The 15,305-nt window shown below is 45.5% G+C and overlaps 5 protein-coding genes across 9 annotated transcripts; 2 read left to right on the plus strand and 3 right to left on the minus strand.

Annotated features, from left to right (window-relative positions):
- Nucleotides 1-1,822: 1,822 nt before the first annotated feature.
- Nucleotides 1,823-3,180, minus strand: LOC108149193 (serine protease snake). The gene is made up of 3 exons (XM_017276616.2): nt 2,928-3,180; nt 2,659-2,866; nt 1,823-2,603 (listed from the first exon to the last, which is right to left on the minus strand). The coding sequence occupies exons 1-3, from the start codon at nt 3,178-3,180 to the stop codon at nt 1,988-1,990; spliced, it is 1,077 nt and encodes a 358-aa protein (XP_017132105.1). The 3' UTR covers nt 1,823-1,987.
- Nucleotides 3,181-3,260: 80 nt separating this feature from the next.
- On the minus strand, nt 3,261-8,708 carry LOC108149192 (mediator of RNA polymerase II transcription subunit 23). The gene is made up of 15 exons (XM_017276615.1): nt 8,601-8,708; nt 8,443-8,536; nt 7,426-8,390; nt 7,274-7,360; nt 7,009-7,211; nt 6,574-6,950; nt 6,333-6,507; nt 5,782-6,270; nt 5,395-5,721; nt 5,118-5,341; nt 4,982-5,064; nt 4,773-4,920; nt 4,055-4,712; nt 3,857-3,997; nt 3,261-3,799 (listed from the first exon to the last, which is right to left on the minus strand). Exons 1-15 carry the CDS (start codon nt 8,643-8,645, stop codon nt 3,493-3,495), a joined length of 4,323 nt encoding a protein of 1,440 aa, XP_017132104.1. The 5' UTR covers nt 8,646-8,708; the 3' UTR covers nt 3,261-3,492.
- Nucleotides 8,709-9,095: 387 nt separating this feature from the next.
- On the plus strand, nt 9,096-10,341 carry LOC108149187 (probable GDP-L-fucose synthase). Its single transcript, XM_017276607.2, has 4 exons — nt 9,096-9,272; nt 9,327-9,441; nt 9,508-10,065; nt 10,123-10,341. The coding sequence occupies exons 1-4, from the start codon at nt 9,148-9,150 to the stop codon at nt 10,288-10,290; spliced, it is 966 nt and encodes a 321-aa protein (XP_017132096.1). The 5' UTR covers nt 9,096-9,147; the 3' UTR covers nt 10,291-10,341.
- LOC108149188 (OCIA domain-containing protein 1) lies at nt 10,333-11,392 on the minus strand. Of its 2 annotated transcripts, none has more exons than XM_017276608.2 (3): nt 11,232-11,392; nt 10,685-11,174; nt 10,333-10,626 (listed from the first exon to the last, which is right to left on the minus strand). In XM_017276608.2, the coding sequence occupies exons 1-3, from the start codon at nt 11,289-11,291 to the stop codon at nt 10,400-10,402; spliced, it is 777 nt and encodes a 258-aa protein (XP_017132097.1). In that variant the 5' UTR covers nt 11,292-11,392; the 3' UTR covers nt 10,333-10,399. The 2 variants fall into 2 exon arrangements, with proteins under 2 accessions (XP_017132097.1, XP_017132098.1); XM_017276609.2 differs by having other exon boundaries at nt 10,333-10,623; nt 11,232-11,391.
- A 298-nt stretch (nt 11,393-11,690) lies between these two features.
- On the plus strand, nt 11,691-15,183 carry LOC108149186 (ATP-dependent zinc metalloprotease YME1L). 4 transcript variants are annotated; one of them, XM_017276602.2, is made up of 9 exons: nt 11,691-12,074; nt 12,177-12,562; nt 12,624-12,683; nt 12,739-12,928; nt 12,983-13,075; nt 13,178-13,260; nt 13,314-13,630; nt 13,687-14,077; nt 14,257-15,183. In XM_017276602.2, exons 1-9 carry the CDS (start codon nt 12,048-12,050, stop codon nt 14,918-14,920), a joined length of 2,211 nt encoding a protein of 736 aa, XP_017132091.1. In that variant the 5' UTR covers nt 11,691-12,047; the 3' UTR covers nt 14,921-15,183. The 4 variants fall into 4 exon arrangements, with proteins under 4 accessions (XP_017132091.1, XP_017132092.1, XP_017132093.1 ...); XM_017276603.2 differs by having other exon boundaries at nt 11,694-12,074; nt 13,317-13,630; XM_017276604.2 differs by having other exon boundaries at nt 11,695-12,074; nt 13,187-13,260.
- The last annotated feature ends 122 nt before the right edge of the window (nt 15,184-15,305 follow it).

A 15,305-nucleotide genomic window follows, 5' to 3' on the forward strand; every position in this document is an offset into this window, starting at 1 on the left:
TTACCACACCATTCGGAACAGAATAAAACACACTTTGGAGTAATAAACACATGAATCAGATACAAAGCAAATTTAATAGGTGTTACAAGTATAGGTGTATAAGCAAGGTATTTGGAACAGAATCCAACACAGTTTAGAGATTTTATTATGAATTCCTTTTCCATCGTAAGAGCAAGTGCACCACATACTTAAGTGGTTTATACACCGATCATCTCAAATAACAACATTATGAAAATAACGGAACACAAAATAACCGCATGCGAAACATTTTTTTTTTTGCAATCCTCTGAGCATCATACTTAGTAGATTCTAACAAACACTTTTAGGTCCATCCTTGGTATACCAAGAACCGTGTAAATCGAATGCACACAGTATTCGCCTTCCGGGACTGGGAGAACAGTTGTTAACTTATGATTGAGAAAATGAATGGGAAGCTCGTCCACATATATATCGTGCTGCAATTACTAGGCTATTATCAAAATTAAAAGAGAGTAGTAAGATTAGTACGTACATTGTATGGACAAGAATGGTTAAAGTTCGAGTAGGTCGCAAACAGATCGATGAAAAATCGAACCGTTGGATTACGTTTTCCCTTAAAGTACTGGCATACGTCGAACGTTACGTTAAAAAGAAACGGCTTATATCCATTTAACCTCTTTAACACCTCAAACCTTACCTGAAAAATGTCAGCATTAACTAATCGATTAATTTTGAAAGTTAGAAAAACTATTCACCAATAAATCTTCAAACGGCAATTTGTGAATTTTAGTCCTGAACGTCATAAATTTGTAAGTCCTGTTTTTTGATTTCAGAAAACATGCATCAAAATCCATATATTCCTTGTCCAAGGAGGTACATTTTATGTTGGTGAATTCGAAATTGCCGTTGACCTTAATAAAGTGTTTTGTTAAATTGTGGTATTTCAATGGATTCCTTTTGGCTCACTTTAAATCCAAGTAAAAACACTACGAAGAGGATCGGAAATAGTAATTTAAGCACCACCATAGCTCCTTAACTGTTTTAGCTACACAACCAACGACTCTGATAATGTTTATGTTTACATATGGAACCAAAGCAATTAACTCTACCGATCGATAATAATTAGCAGTGACAATTATAAGTTATCTATAAAATTTAAAACATATTTAATTGAGGTATACACAATTATTTGCGATCTGCCAAATGTATGCGTTGCCAATCGTTTTATACAAAAATAAACGTATGGTTTTCATTAAACTTACTATAAGTTTATACACTATTACAAAGCTTGTTATAAAAGCGGTAAAAAAAAGATCGTCATTTTTTAGTTTTACTTCATAAATCAATTTAAGTAAATCACTGCTATTAAGGTTATTATAAAAGTGGTAAAAATAAAAGGTTATATAATTGTAGTTTTACTATATATGCAACTTTAATATTTTATAATAACTTCTAAATAATTATTTTATTATTATAAAATAAGAATATTTAAGATATGCTTAGCCTTAGCTACTATTTATAAGTGTATTAAAAGAAGAATCGCTGGTTTCGATTTGAAAACGTCCATGGTTCGTTCAATGATTTTAGTTAAGATAATAATTGAAAAAAAAAATGAAAATATTAAAAAAGAAATAATAAAAATAATATATTTTTTTAAAACAAATATATATGCCATCAGTTTAAACATTATTGTTATTAATTAATTATTATTTAAATGAACTATGATATAATATAAGATATTATAAGCAAAATGGGAATACAGATACGAGTGCGCCGCTTAGCCCAACTAAAGCCGCCTTTCCCCAATTACTTTTTTTTTATAATATTACACTTAGTCTCGAAGTTTAAATTTAATGATTACTTTATTATGTATTCTTTTTAAGTTGTATTCTAGCTAAAAAAGAATACTTCCAAAGATAACTATCTCGGTGGAACAAATTTAAGTTTAAATTTAGCGCAGAAAAGTAGTAGTTCTTAGTGTGAAATAAAGAATGTATTCCTGCTAAATTCAGTTGCCCCACACAATGCTCTCGATCCAGTCCGTGAAAAGGTGAACCTTGGTGTAAACACTCGGAAGACCTTGAGAGCCACAGACCAATCCATACGATACGATTCCGATCACCTGCTTTAGACACGGATAGAGCGGATGCTGCACGAAGATAGGCCCGCCGGAGTCGCCGTTGCAGGTGTCCTTTTCGCTGGTCATTGATCCTGCACAAAACTGGGTACGCGTCTCGATGCTGAAGCGCAGGCGTTTCTGGCACACCTCGTCGGTGAATCGTTGCAGGCTGACCTTCAGCAGGTGAGAGGACTTCACTCCGTCCGCGGTGAATCCCCAGCCGGCGGCTGTCACCTGTTCGTTCTCGTTGCCGCTGCTGGGAGGCAGGCAGACAGCCGCTACATGATCGTTAAACGCAGCATCCCTATCCAGTTCCACCAGAGCAATGTCGTTTTTAAAGCCGCGCTCTTCGTCCTCTGTATCATAGCCCGGGTGCACGATATAGTTTACCACCCGAAAGTCCTGCACTTGGGCATCGTCAGTGGTGCTGTTATAGTCCAGTTCGCCCAGTCGAACTACAAACTTGGGTGAATCGAAATTTGGGTCTAAACGTTCGGACTTAGATCTGGTATTCGGAAACATTAATATGACTTGAGTAAGTTTACTTTGGTTAAACTTACTCATCCGTCTCCAGGCAATGGGCTGCTGTCAGCACGAATCTGGGATGCACCACTGCACCACCACAGTCCCAATTGCTCTCGGACTTATTGCTCCGACGTGTGCCAATCAGCGCCATGAAGGGGAACTCCCGACCCGACGCCTTTGTGCCGCCCACAATGAAGGGCGTAGAGCGACAGGCGGCTCGGGCCTCGTTGTACTGCTTGCACTCTGGCAGGAATTAAGAATGCAATGTTAATAATGAACGAAAATCATTGTTATCACCGCTTACGCTTCTCAAACGGCCTTGTCTGCTCAACAGGTTTCAGGTTCTGATGATCCAGCGGTATGGGGCAGCAGACAATATCATTGAACTCGTCGCAGTACTTGACTTCAGATCCTATCAAATGCTGGTTGTAGAATATCACTGGACAGTCCGTGGGAGTCAAATCCTTGCACTCGCCCGTGCCATTGTCGCAATATTCGGCCGCCACACCGACTGAAACCAAAAGCAGCAGCCACTTAGTTCCGGGAAACGCGTGCATAGCCGAACGCTTTGAGTTCACAACTGAGAACGGCACTCGAGGTTGACCAGATCTACCAACACAACTGAGCAACGATGAGCTTTAAGTTTAATCGTGTAAAGCTTTTGATTGAAGAAATTGGCGGGCTATCTATCCCACTGATAATAGCATTCAAACGTAATTTTTGTAAAATTTCTTAGAACATATCTGAGAACGGTTCACACAATACATGGAAATTGAGCATACACAATTAAACGATAATTAATGCAAAAACGAGCCAATTAGACGATAATACTAATTTAAAATTAAGCTTAGATTCTATGTCTGCTTGCATTAATTGTGTCGCATGTTTTGCATGTGTTGATGTTGTTGCTGCTGCTGCATGTGTTGCATATACATTTGCTGCTGCTGCTGATTGAGTTGCTGCTGTTGCTGCAGGCTGCCACCGCTGCCCAATGGAAGGCTTGTTGTTTGCCCTGCATTCACCTGTTGCTGTTGCATTTGCATTTGCTGCTGTTGTTGCTGTTGTTGATGCTGTTGTTGTTGCTGCTGATGTTGTTGCTGCGGCTGCTGTTGGTGTTGGGGTTGCAGGGGGGATTGCGTTTGTGTTGACAGTGCACTATTCATGGCGTTATCGGAGCTAAAATTATTTAAAAACCTAAAGTCTAAATTCATATTTATTTAAAATCCTTCTTACATCTTCTCCGAATTAATATCCTCTAGGTTGAGATGTGTTATGAACCTTAGACGCATCTGTAGCAGGGGTCGTAACCGCTTAATAATAGCCTCCGATTCGTTTTTAATAATGTTTCCCACATGTATATATTTAATGTGGTAGCTGAAAAGATTAGTTAGTAAGTTAGTTATTTTAGTCAAGTTAATTGGCCTGCCTTACAGAAAGTCGCATATCTGGTCCATGTACTGCAATGGCTTCGGTCCATGATGTTTGTCCACAATCTCCAGAATCTCATAGAGCAACACGGCAATGCCGGCCACTGCGTTCGGTTTTTCAAGTTCTATTCGCTGCAGGAAGGGCCCAAACACGTGGCACAGGTACAACAATTGCTGCTCAGTTCGCACGCACGGCTTTAGCTTCTCCGTGAGGTACCTGGTCATCGCGGCCAGCTTAAAGGCGCCCATGTGATGAAACACCGAGTGAGCCACGGCCAACACCACGGCGTAGGTCTTCTCCAGCATCGCCTCGCGCACAGTCTTAAAGTTAAACAACTCGAATGCATTGAATCTGTAGGTCCAATTCAGCATATTGGGTGTGTTGAGCATATCCTGTAAGCGATCGTAGATGCCACTCCAGTAGGGCTCTGGCAAAGCTGCCAAAACAATGCCCACGGCATTGATATAGCTGTGTATATCCTTCTGCGGAATGACCGCATATCCGCTGACTATCACATCAATGAGATTGTTGGCCACCAATGTGGGTGCCACCGGCAGACCCAGCAGTTCCACGCAGGTCACATAGAGCGCATGAGTTGGGGCATTTGGGAACTCATTGAAACGCCAATCGGTGGAATAAAAGACATTCTTCCCACTGATAGCTGCAAATTAATGGGGGGGAGGTCAAAATTGAAATATATTTTATACCAAATTTAACTCACTGTCTGCCAGGCGTCGGATCAAGCTCATATAGTAACTCAATTCGGGGGTCCATAGCGAGTCCTGATTTTGCAGGAATACCTTATAAGGCTCACTTACACTCCAGTTGGGCGGACGAATCTCACTAAAAGCGCTGGTAATAGCGCCCACCTGGAAACAATACAATTAAATATACTAAAATCGAAATTATATTTAGAAAAGTTCTTCCAACCAGTTTTTTCTTCAGCGCCGGACGATCCCTTAGGATTCGCTCATAATAATGAAGGGTGTTGTAAAGATACGTGATGGGGCGATCTGCAATGCTTAAACTTGAGTTTTGATTATCTTAAAAGCAGCTCCTTACGCACCGTGGAACTTGTAGAGTATGCTCAGATGATCCAAAATGAAGCCAAGTATTTGGTGAACATTCGTTATAGTGAGCTCGATGAATCTGTGCACCACAACGTCCAAAACAGGCAGAAATCGCAGGCAGACATTGCTAAAGTACACGGGCAACGCCATCTGCGATGCAGATTCGTCCAGGGCGAACTTTTCCGGAAATTTTTGGTGAAAGGACAAATGCTTGTCCTGCCTAAGGAAGATATTTACTTGAAATCTACTTCTTTAATAAAATTCAACACTTACCAATTGCTCTGCTTCCAATGATCAGGATTGTTGTCCTTGCAGAACTCCTGAACTCGATTCCGCAGCTCACTGGCTTTTAGCAAAAGCAGCTGTATAATAAGGAAACAGACTTGAGCCTCGTTGCCCTCGTGCGTTCGAAGAGCCAAGCAAAGCACAACCCTATCGATGGTCACTACATTGAACTTCCAGATCATGTTGTTAATCGTGTCCACGCACTTGTGAATAAAATCACGACCATCCGAGGAGCTAGCCACTTCGGCCACCAGATAGTCACAAAATTTACGCAAGTGAGTGGATAAGGCTCTCGCACTTATACCCTCCAGGATTCTGAAATAAAACCATCATTATCTGATGTGGCGCAAAAGATAAAATCGTATCGTTACGCACTTGTAAGCCACTGGGCTTATGTTCTCCGTTTCCCAAATTATTTTGAACAGCAGGCAAAGGAACAAGGGGTTTGTGGTTGGTCGCAGGAAGTGCGCAATGATGTCGTTTTCGTTTGTCATGGACGTCCAGGTGCGGTACTCCTCTTCCACGGCCTTCTTAAGCTGTTGCTTGTTCTCCGGCGGTTGGTTGTTCTGGGTAAAGTACTCATTTAAGGCGGGCGGAAAACAGGCTAGCGACTGCATGGGCCACGAGTGCGGCGTGTGTTGAATGATGTTAGAAAGGAAGTCCTTGCACCACCCTTGCATCTCATCGCCGCCGCCGTGAACATGCATGGAACGCGCGAGTGTAAGGATGAGAACCCGGTTTAGTTCCTCACTCTCATTGGACGCCACCGCTCCGGGGGATTTGTCGTTGAAGTACCGCGAGAACTGTGGCTGAAACTCCGCAGATCCGATGCTGGTAATCAGACGCAAGGCAGTGGATTCAAAGCTGCAAAAAATATATAAGTCTTAGCCAAATCTTAATACTTGACATATGCATTTATAACACACCAAAGATTGAGCTGCATCTTGTTTGTTTGCGGCACGGAGGACAATGAGTGGAGCAGAGATAGCAGTTGGACTCTGTAGTGGGTGGGCACATGATGCAGCCGGTACGAAAACATTTCCATCAAGGTGTGCAGCATAGCCCAGGCATGGTTTTTAAACACAGTTGGCATTAGTTGGCCTACAGAGAAAGACATGAAAGTATGTTTACAAATTGAGTATAAATTGGATTACGGGCTAGACTCACTCAGGAATCCCTTGATGCCCAGCGACTCGATTTCCGTATAGACCAAAAGTCTTGCATATGTCTCTAATAGCGCCGCCGCTGGAACTTGCCCTTTGGTTTGGGCCTGCTTCAGCATCTGTGTCACAAAGCTGTGGATTAGCGACATTTTGCTGTGCACCGTCAGACTGTCCAGAACCGTGACCGAGAAGGTTACTGCTGGTATCTGGGCGCCATTCGGTGACTTTGAAGAGCCATTCAAAGCATCCAGCAGCAAGCCCATGGGTCGCCCAAAGTACTCTTGATTCGTAGAGTAAGCATTGCAGATTAGAATGATGCGGAAGTCGTTGCCCAGAGTCATGTTCATCATGGTGTTGGGCGTGACCAGGTGCTGCAAAAAGCTGTGCAAAAAACCAATCAATATTAATAGTATTTCTAAGGCAAGCAATCAGATATTACTCGTAATGGTTTTTAAGCGCAATGGGCAGAGGCCGAGTAATGTTCATATTCTCCACTCGCGCCTTCTTCATCAGGTGGATCCACACGCAAATGGGAGCCATGTGGCGGACCATCGAAGATTTGTTGATGTCTGGCAACTTAAGTGGCTCCAGTTCGGGGTAGAGAAGGTCAAACAACCTGAACACGGGCAGAAAATTGGTAATCTACAATTAAAAGACATTGTAAGTATGTATCATCTGATAAAAACCGGAAATTATCATCCTACAGGATTCTTCTGAATGCTCCCAGAGATGAACTGCAAAAGGATCCACATCAGTTGGTCACGACCCTTCCTGAGCTCCAACTTCGAAAGCTATGGATGAACAAAAATTAGTTAGAAGAAAGCATATAAGTTTGATTTGATTTCATGAAAACTACCTTCTCGTGAAGCGCCAACACGATGTGCATAAAACTAACAAACTGGAATAGCACAAAGTAGATAAGTTGCGAGGAAAGATGCAGCCACACCCACTCGTAGGGCGTGATTTGTTCGTCTGAGGCGTTGAAGCCACTGCCCGCAGTGGCGTCATTGGCCTCCGTCATCTCCATGGCCTGGACGATCAGGTTGACAAGCTGCTCCTCCAGGGCATTATAACGCTGCTTTTGATGCTTCTGAAGGTTCAGCATTTGCGAGACCATCTCCCGCGAGTACGGCTGCTCCAAAACGTAGCGGAGCAGGGGCTTTTGCTCCTCGAGAAGCTCTGGCTCGTAGGGCAGGATGCCTTTAAAGTTAAACTTGAGGGTGTTGTGGTCCAGCCGCCAGGAGTTCATCATGTGATCGGCATAGCCGAAGTGCTCCACTATAGGGAGCATACTGGCGTGTCCGATGATTGAGACCATTTGCGCCGTGGTGCGGAATTCCTCGACAAAGTCGGTCATCAGCCGGTTTAGCTTCCAATGGTAGGGAAACGGACGCATAATCTCGTTGGCAATGAAATAGGCGGGCAGCAGGCAATTGGTGCGGTCGAAGATGAAGCGTAGGATATCCTCGACGGCCAGAAGCTGTGGCATGTAGGTGACGTTGACGTTGGGCGGAAACCACTGCGTCTTGTCGCGGCACACTTTCATGATCTCGCGCACGCCTTTGTAGTCCACCTGGGCGATCACGCGCTTGACCAGCCGGAAGCTCTCGATCCAGAAGGTCCTGTGCTCGTAGTCCAGTTTCTCGCACATCAGCACCTTGTCGCACAGCATCCTTGCAGTGATCACGTGTGCGTCCACCAGTTTGACCAGTGCCGCCATCAGCACCTTGATGTGGTATCCGGAGGCGCCGGCCGCCCGCACCAGGTAAGCTCGCAGCACCTGCTCCCGGTTCTCCTGTGCCACGTTCCCAAAAGCGGTAACTGAAAAAAAAAACTTGTTACTGGTTGAAATCCGGGAGAGTAGCTTACTTACCCAAATCATTGGCGAAACTGGTGGCTCGCTCCTGTTCGCCATTTGGCTTGAAAACAATGACGCTCACAAACGCCTCGTCAATGGAGTCCACCTTCTGTTTAAACAAATACAAATGTAAGTCAACAGGGGGTTTATAAAGTGTACAAGTGTTTCGTTACCAAAAACTCATTGACGGTGTCTATAACTTGCGTTTCCATATCCATTTAAATTGTTTTTCGCATTTCCGACACCGCATAAACAAAATCGCGTCTGCACTTCTTCTTCGCAGTGTGACCAGAGGGTGGATAGAAATAAGCTAAAATCAGAGCTGTGCTGATATTTTAAAGTAGCTAAAACCTATCATACAAATGTAATTAATGTAATAATAGTGCTAAAAACAAATAGTTAAAATTGTTTGTTTTTTTATTATTTGACATATAACATTAGCTTATTATGTATTTAATTAATATTGTTTTTATGCATATTTTTATTTATGTACTTTTATAAGGTTACGTTTTAATTTAAACCAACACGGAAACCTAAAGCAAAATAAAATCTGCTCCAAGAATCTCCCTATTGACACTCTTAATGATTCCCGCTAAAATTTGGCTAAAAAAATCTATTTGACAGTACTGCTAACTTACCGGCATTTGAGACTGCTGGTCACACTTAATGTTAGAGAAACTAACAAAATAGTTTACTTATCCGTGGAATCGCACAAAAACAATGAAAAAAGTGCTGGTCACAGGTGGAACTGGCCTTGTGGGCAAAGCCCTGGAGGCGGTAATTAAGAAACAGGCTCCAACTGATGAGCAATGGTACTTTGCCGGCTCCAAGGACGCCGATTTGACGTGAGTTAATAGAAACCATCGAGCTAGTAGAATCATAAACAAAGGTTTCCACAGAAATCTGGAAGCCACGCAGGCACTCTTCGCCCGAGAAAAGCCTACTCATGTTATCCACCTGGCCGCCATGGTCGGTGGTCTGTTCCACAACATGAACAACAACCTGGACTTCCTGGTGAGTTTTGAAACTACATACATACAAGCATGGTCCGAAATTCAATTTCAATCGAATCCCGTTTAGCGCAACAACCTGCTTATTAACGATAATGTCCTGCAAACGTCACACGAACATGGCTGCAGCAAGGTCGTTTCCTGCCTGTCCACCTGCATTTTTCCGGACAAAACCAGCTATCCAATTGATGAGACCATGGTGCACAATGGGCCACCACACCCGTCCAACTATGGCTACTCCTACGCGAAGCGACTGATAGACGTGCAGAACCACGCCTATTACGACAAATACGGCCGGCTGTACAGCTCTGTGATCCCGTGCAACATTTTCGGTCCGCACGACAACTACAAGCCCGAGGTGAGCCATGTGATTCCGGGCATGATCAATCGGATGCACCAGCTGATCAAAGAGCAGCCTGAAGTGCCGGAGAGCGAAAAGGTATTCACAGTTTTTGGAAGCGGAAAGCCCCTACGTCAGTTTGTATACTCCCTGGACCTGGCCGAGCTAATGATCTGGGTGCTCCGGAACTATGACAGCGTGGAGCCCATCATCCTGAGCGTGGACGAGGCCCAGGAGGTGACCATCTACGAAGTTGCTCAGGCCATAGCAAAGGCATTTAACTTTAAGGTGAGCTATTCATCTGATGTTTTGAGATATACCACTTTATAACTTTTCCTATTCCAGGGAAAACTGGTCTGTGATACGAGCAAGGCGGATGGACAGTACAAGAAGACTGCATCCAATGCCAAACTTCGTTCCCTCCTGCCGGACTACGCATTTACAAACTTTGAAACGGCCATCGAAAAGTCGGTGAGGTGGTACAAAGACAACTACGATCAGGCCAGAAAGTAATTCCAGATTGCAGCCCCCACAAATGTAAATAGACATCGTCTGTACACAGAACTTTATGCGCGTTTAATGTCCAACAAAATAACAATGCCTAATGTGCCAATGTGCCAGCTCAGTCTGTCCAGGAGTCGCCGTATTGGTTCTTTCTGCCAGCGGGTTCGATGCGTGCTGGCTCCACCGGTCGCTGCTGGACGGGAGCTGATGGTTCGTAGGGCCGCGAGTAGGGACTCTGCTGGTGCTTCGAGTGTTCTTCACGATTCCTTCGGCGCAGATCTTCGTACGACTGACCCGGCTTGGCTGGCTCCAAGGGCAGATCCGTGTCTAGCATCGAAGCAGCTGCTGCAACAAATAGGTAAATTAAGACTCAACTTGACGCTAAAGGTTTATCTGAACCTACAGTCCAGCGTGGGCCGGTAGATGTCGTCCAGGCCGGACATAGTGGGGCGCGATTCCGTGTCCAGGTTGAGGGCTGTGCTCCTGGTCGGCTGATACGCCTCATCGCTGTAAACATCCGCCGAGCTGGGCGAGAAGGGGGCCAGGGTGAAGGCCCTGCCTAGGTTCTCGTCCGGTGTGATGGAGCTGATGACACCGCCACCCTGCCTCCGCTGACGCAGCAACTCGCCCAAGTGGGAGTTGGGCAGCCGCATGATCTTCTCGGCACACTTCTGCTGGTAGCTGAATTTGCCCACAAAGTAGCCCAGAATGACGCCCATCACTACCTTGGGCACGGCCCCGTATTTGCCATGTCCTTGCAGATACCCGTTTTTGACCCCAAAGTAGGCCAACAGACCAAGACCAGTGCCGAAAGGCAGACTCCGCTGGAAAAACGATTCCGTATTGCACTCACGTAACGCCTTCACTTCCTCCGCGGAGAACTGATAGTCCGCCTGAAAAAGGTGTAAGCACAGTTGAAGTACAGTTGAGAAGGACCTTCGCGCACTTACCAGTGGGTGGGGGGAGTGTTGTGGAGGTCGCTGCGAGCCATCGTTAAACGGCGAGTCCATGTTGACACAATTTAACCCGGAATTTGTGAAATATGTACGGACCACCGGCAGACGATTTGCCAGCCCTGGTCGCCGACGAAACAGCCCTGTGTTTACTCCACTGCTAGTGATGGTCGTTTTAGCTTTGGTTTAAATATTAAAGAGTCGTGTAAATAGTCCATGGTTTATGTTACATATTTTAGCTCAAAAATTGATGATAATAAGGCTTCTTAAAAGGAACACGCAAGAAAAAAAAACCTTAGTTTCAAGTTCGTTGTCTTTCGAACAAAGTAGACTTGCATCATTTTGTAAAATTTTTTAATATATTTTCATATCAGAATTTTTTTATATGTTTTCAATTATGCCAAGAAATTATTGAAGGTATTGTCCTCTAAATCCTTTGCAACGATTTATGACGTGTCCAAAGTGTATAGTTTATTTTAGAGAAAACCTTGTTCCAGTCAACCAAAACAAAACATAATCGACAAGCATTGACTGAGCCACTGGCAGTTTTGAAGTAACACACAAAATTGAGAATCGAATCAAGCCGAAAGTCAAAGTCATCACTCCAGTTAAGCTTTTCAAAATTGTCCGTCAGAACCCGTAAGAACGCGTGCCGAGGGTGGAAAGTTGCGCACCACTAGATCCAGGGATGCACCGCGCACAACGCGACGAGATTATGACATTTTCGCTGTCAAGTAAAGTTACAGCTGTGTCGTCTGCTGGCCGCGATCCTGAGCCTGTTATTGTAATTAACTAAAATTTGTACTTTTGGCAATGTTCTCCACCACCACACACTCCGTGGTAAGTGCCGCCTGCGGCATCCCATTGATCCGCCCACCTAACTGCCCTCTCTCTCTCTGTTTTACTCTCCACTCACCTGCTTGGAATCGGATGCGATGACAGCCCTACCTGTACCTAGGCAACTTCAGCAGAAAGCCACACTACTACTCCGTTAACCGGACCAAGCTCCACGGGAGCGCGAATGCGACGCGCCTCGCGAAGTCCGCCCGGAGTCATGACCTCGTGCTGGACCTTAGGAACCTGCTCAGTCGCTCGGGCGCCAGCTTACATGGCATGGTGGAGAGGGCGGCGCGACTGAACGGCATCCTCGACCGGCAGCTGGTAAACGATGTACTGGCCAAGGTGACCAGTATGCTGCCCGCCATGCGGGACGTCCGCGTCACGCTAGTGGAGCCTTCCACACCGATCGGTCGCGCCCAGCTGCAAAATTATCAGTTCGAAGTTTCGCTTACCGGAGCAGTAGGTGACCAGCCCATGGGCGCTAATGTGTACGTGCATATACCGTTAATAACTTCTAAAGGCTCTAGTTGATAATTTTCGTACTTCTAGCAAGTTGATTCCAACCAAAACGCCAGGTCTTCTTCGTCCGCTTTTCTCCCAACAACAGCTGTGAGTGTACGGAACTAATTTACGAATTTTGGCTGAACTCTACTCTCGCTTATAGTAAACACATACGTGGCTTTAAGACGGATCGCTCCATCGAGGCGGAACAAAAGCGCAATCCAACAATGACTTCCCGTCTGAAGAACGCGCTGGCCAATCCACCGCAGCGCCTAGACGGAGACACACCCTTCCAGGCTGAAAAGCTGAGACGGCTGCTGGCCAAGTCCGATGACCATGGATACAATAATTCGGTACGCTTGCAGTACGACAAACTTACTAGCTGTACTGATTATTTTTTCTCCTAGGAGAACCTAAAAATTGCCTTTGCCGAGGGCTACTTGGCGGCCGCCAACGCCGAAGACTCTCCAAAATCAGGAAAAACAATGAAGTATCTGAAGGTACGATTTCTTTTTCAATTTAAGTAAGTTCTTTGAACTTGCAAGGCTATAGAAGACTTTTGTCTTCGGTTTTTTGAGTAAATCCTAGTTATTGTCACTCAGACTTTACAGACTCTCGTCGTAATCGTCGTTTTCCTGGGAATATTCCTGAGCTTCTTCACCACCTCCAACGGATCCGTCTTTCGGTGAGCCTCAACGTCAATTTTATTGCTCCTGGCCTGATTTGCCTTTCTTTCAGCAGCATCCAGCTGGGCAACCAGGTGGAGGTAGATCCGGAGGAGATCAACGTCACTTTTGAAGATGTCAAGGGCTGCGACGAGGCCAAGCAGGAGCTGAAGGAGGTGGTCGAGTTCCTGAAGAGCCCCGAGAAGTTCTCCAATTTGGGTGGCAAGCTTCCAAAGGGCGTGCTCCTGGTCGGCCCCCCGGGCACTGGCAAAACCCTGCTGGCCCGTGCTGTCGCCGGTGAGGCCAAAGTTCCTTTCTTCCATGCCGCTGGACCGGAGTTCGATGAAGTGCTCGTAGGCCAGGGCGCCAGACGAGTGAGAGACTTGTTTAGTAAGTGGATCTTTGTCTCCCTGAAAACTCAACTCATCCTGAATACTATTTTACAGAGGCGGCAAAGGCCCGCGCCCCGTGTGTAATCTTCATCGACGAAATCGACTCGGTGGGCGCCAAGCGAACAAACTCCGTGCTGCATCCATATGCAAATCAAACCATCAATCAGCTGCTCTCCGAAATGGATGGCTTCCATCAAAACGCCGGCGTTATCGTTCTGGGCGCCACCAACCGTCGCGACGATTTAGACCAAGCTCTGCTGCGACCCGGTCGCTTTGACGTGGAGGTTATGGTGTCCACGCCCGATTTCACCGGCCGCAAGGAAATCCTTTCCCTGTATCTGACAAAAATTCTGCATGACGAAATCGATCTGGATTTACTGGCGCGAGGCACGTCCGGATTTACGGGAGCAGATCTGGAAAACATGATCAACCAGGCGGCGTTAAGGTGAACAATCATTTTCTTTTAAACCTATTTCACCATCAAACAACTAGAAGTAATTTAATTTATGTATACGAGACAAGCAGACTTGTTTTTTAATTTTTGCAGCTTATTATTTGATTATTTGAATGCTTGTTTTCAAGGGCGATACTAATGGTATTTCTGTAATTTACAAATGAACACAGGGCCGCCATCGACGGAGCCGAAACAGTAAGCATGAAGCATTTGGAAACGGCTCGAGACAAGGTACTTATGGGCCCCGAGCGAAAAGCTCGTTTGCCAGACGAGGAGGCCAACACCATAACCGCTTACCACGAGGGCGGCCACGCAATTGTGGCCTTTTACACCAAGGAGTCGCATCCGCTGCACAAGGTGACCATCATGCCCCGCGGACCGTCCCTAGGCCACACCGCTTACATACCTGAGAAGGAGCGTTACCACGTCACAAAGGCACAGCTGCTGGCCATGATGGACACGATGATGGGCGGCCGTGCTGCCGAGGAGCTTGTATTCGGAGTGGAAAAAATAACATCGGGAGCCAGCAGCGATCTCAAGCAGGCCACCTCGATTGCCACGCACATGGTGAGGGATTGGGGCATGTCGGACAAAGTGGGTCTTCGCACGATTGAGGCGTCAAAGGGCCTGGGCACCGGCGACACCCTTGGACCCAACACCATCGAGGCCGTGGACGCGGAGATCAAACGCATCCTCAGCGACAGCTACGAACGGGCGAAGGCCATATTGAGGAAACACACCAAGGAGCACAAGGCGCTGGCGGAGGCGCTGCTCAAGTACGAGACGCTGGATGCTGACGACATCAAGGCAATACTGAACGAAAGCCAAACGTAGTTTCCCATCGGTGTGGATTGGCGGAGTTTAAGGATCCAGAGGGAAGGCCAGGGGTGGTCTTCCATCGGACATTCAGCTGAACTGCAAAATATTTTTTAGTTACAATATATACAATACAAAAAAAAAAACAGAAAGAGCCATGCAAGAGCGAGACGCAGACGGACAGTTAAGAAATAAAATGTTACACATATTTAGTTATGTTTTCCATCATCCCACGTTAGTATTAAATATTAGTTTGAGTAATAAATCAAATTGAAGTCGAACCCACTTAAATTTTGCGCCATACAAAAAATGTGACCAGATTTTGGAACTTTAAAATGTTTATTGAAAACATCAGATTGTAAAATAGCCAAAAGGCAACAATATGCAAATTTAAAATCTGTTT

Source organism: Drosophila elegans, unplaced genomic scaffold (genome assembly GCF_018152505.1).
Source record: "Drosophila elegans isolate 14027-0461.03 unplaced genomic scaffold, ASM1815250v1 contig_520, whole genome shotgun sequence".
Taxonomy (NCBI): Eukaryota; Metazoa; Arthropoda; class Insecta; order Diptera; family Drosophilidae; genus Drosophila; species Drosophila elegans.

Bases quoted from the DNA above. Each gene is read 5' to 3' on its own strand.
- LOC108149193 (XM_017276616.2), bottom strand. From the start codon at position 3,180: ATGCACGCGTTTCCCGGAACTAAGTGGCTGCTGCTTTTGGTTTCAGTC. The intron at 2,867-2,927 runs GTAAGCGGTGAT...AATTCCTGCCAG, and splicing joins GACAAGGCCGTTTGAGAAGC to AGTGCAAGCAGTACAACGAG. The intron at 2,604-2,658 runs GTAAGTTTAACC...TCCGAATACCAG, and splicing joins CATTGCCTGGAGACGGATGA to ATCTAAGTCCGAACGTTTAG.
- LOC108149192 (XM_017276615.1), bottom strand. From the start codon at position 8,645: ATGGATATGGAAACGCAAGTTATAGACACCGTCAATGAGTTTTTG. The intron at 6,271-6,332 runs GTGTGTTATAAA...TATTTTTTGCAG, and splicing joins AAGATGCAGCTCAATCTTTG to CTTTGAATCCACTGCCTTGC. The intron at 5,722-5,781 runs GTGCGTAACGAT...GTTTTATTTCAG, and splicing joins ATAAGCCCAGTGGCTTACAA to AATCCTGGAGGGTATAAGTG.
- LOC108149187 (XM_017276607.2), top strand. From the start codon at position 9,148: ATGAAAAAAGTGCTGGTCACAGGTGGAACTGGCCTTGTGGGCAAAGCC. The intron at 9,442-9,507 runs GTGAGTTTTGAA...AATCCCGTTTAG, and splicing joins ACAACAACCTGGACTTCCTG to CGCAACAACCTGCTTATTAA. The intron at 10,066-10,122 runs GTGAGCTATTCA...TTCCTATTCCAG, and splicing joins CAAAGGCATTTAACTTTAAG to GGAAAACTGGTCTGTGATAC.
- LOC108149188 (XM_017276608.2), bottom strand. From the start codon at position 11,291: ATGGACTCGCCGTTTAACGATGGCTCGCAGCGACCTCCACAACACTCC. The intron at 11,175-11,231 runs GTAAGTGCGCGA...CACCTTTTTCAG, and splicing joins AACACTCCCCCCACCCACTG to GCGGACTATCAGTTCTCCGC. The intron at 10,627-10,684 runs GTAGGTTCAGAT...TATTTGTTGCAG, and splicing joins CTACCGGCCCACGCTGGACT to CAGCTGCTTCGATGCTAGAC.
- LOC108149186 (XM_017276602.2), top strand. From the start codon at position 12,048: ATGTTCTCCACCACCACACACTCCGTG. The intron at 13,076-13,177 runs GTACGATTTCTT...ATTGTCACTCAG, and splicing joins AAACAATGAAGTATCTGAAG to ACTTTACAGACTCTCGTCGT. The intron at 14,078-14,256 runs GTGAACAATCAT...AAATGAACACAG, and splicing joins ATCAACCAGGCGGCGTTAAG to GGCCGCCATCGACGGAGCCG.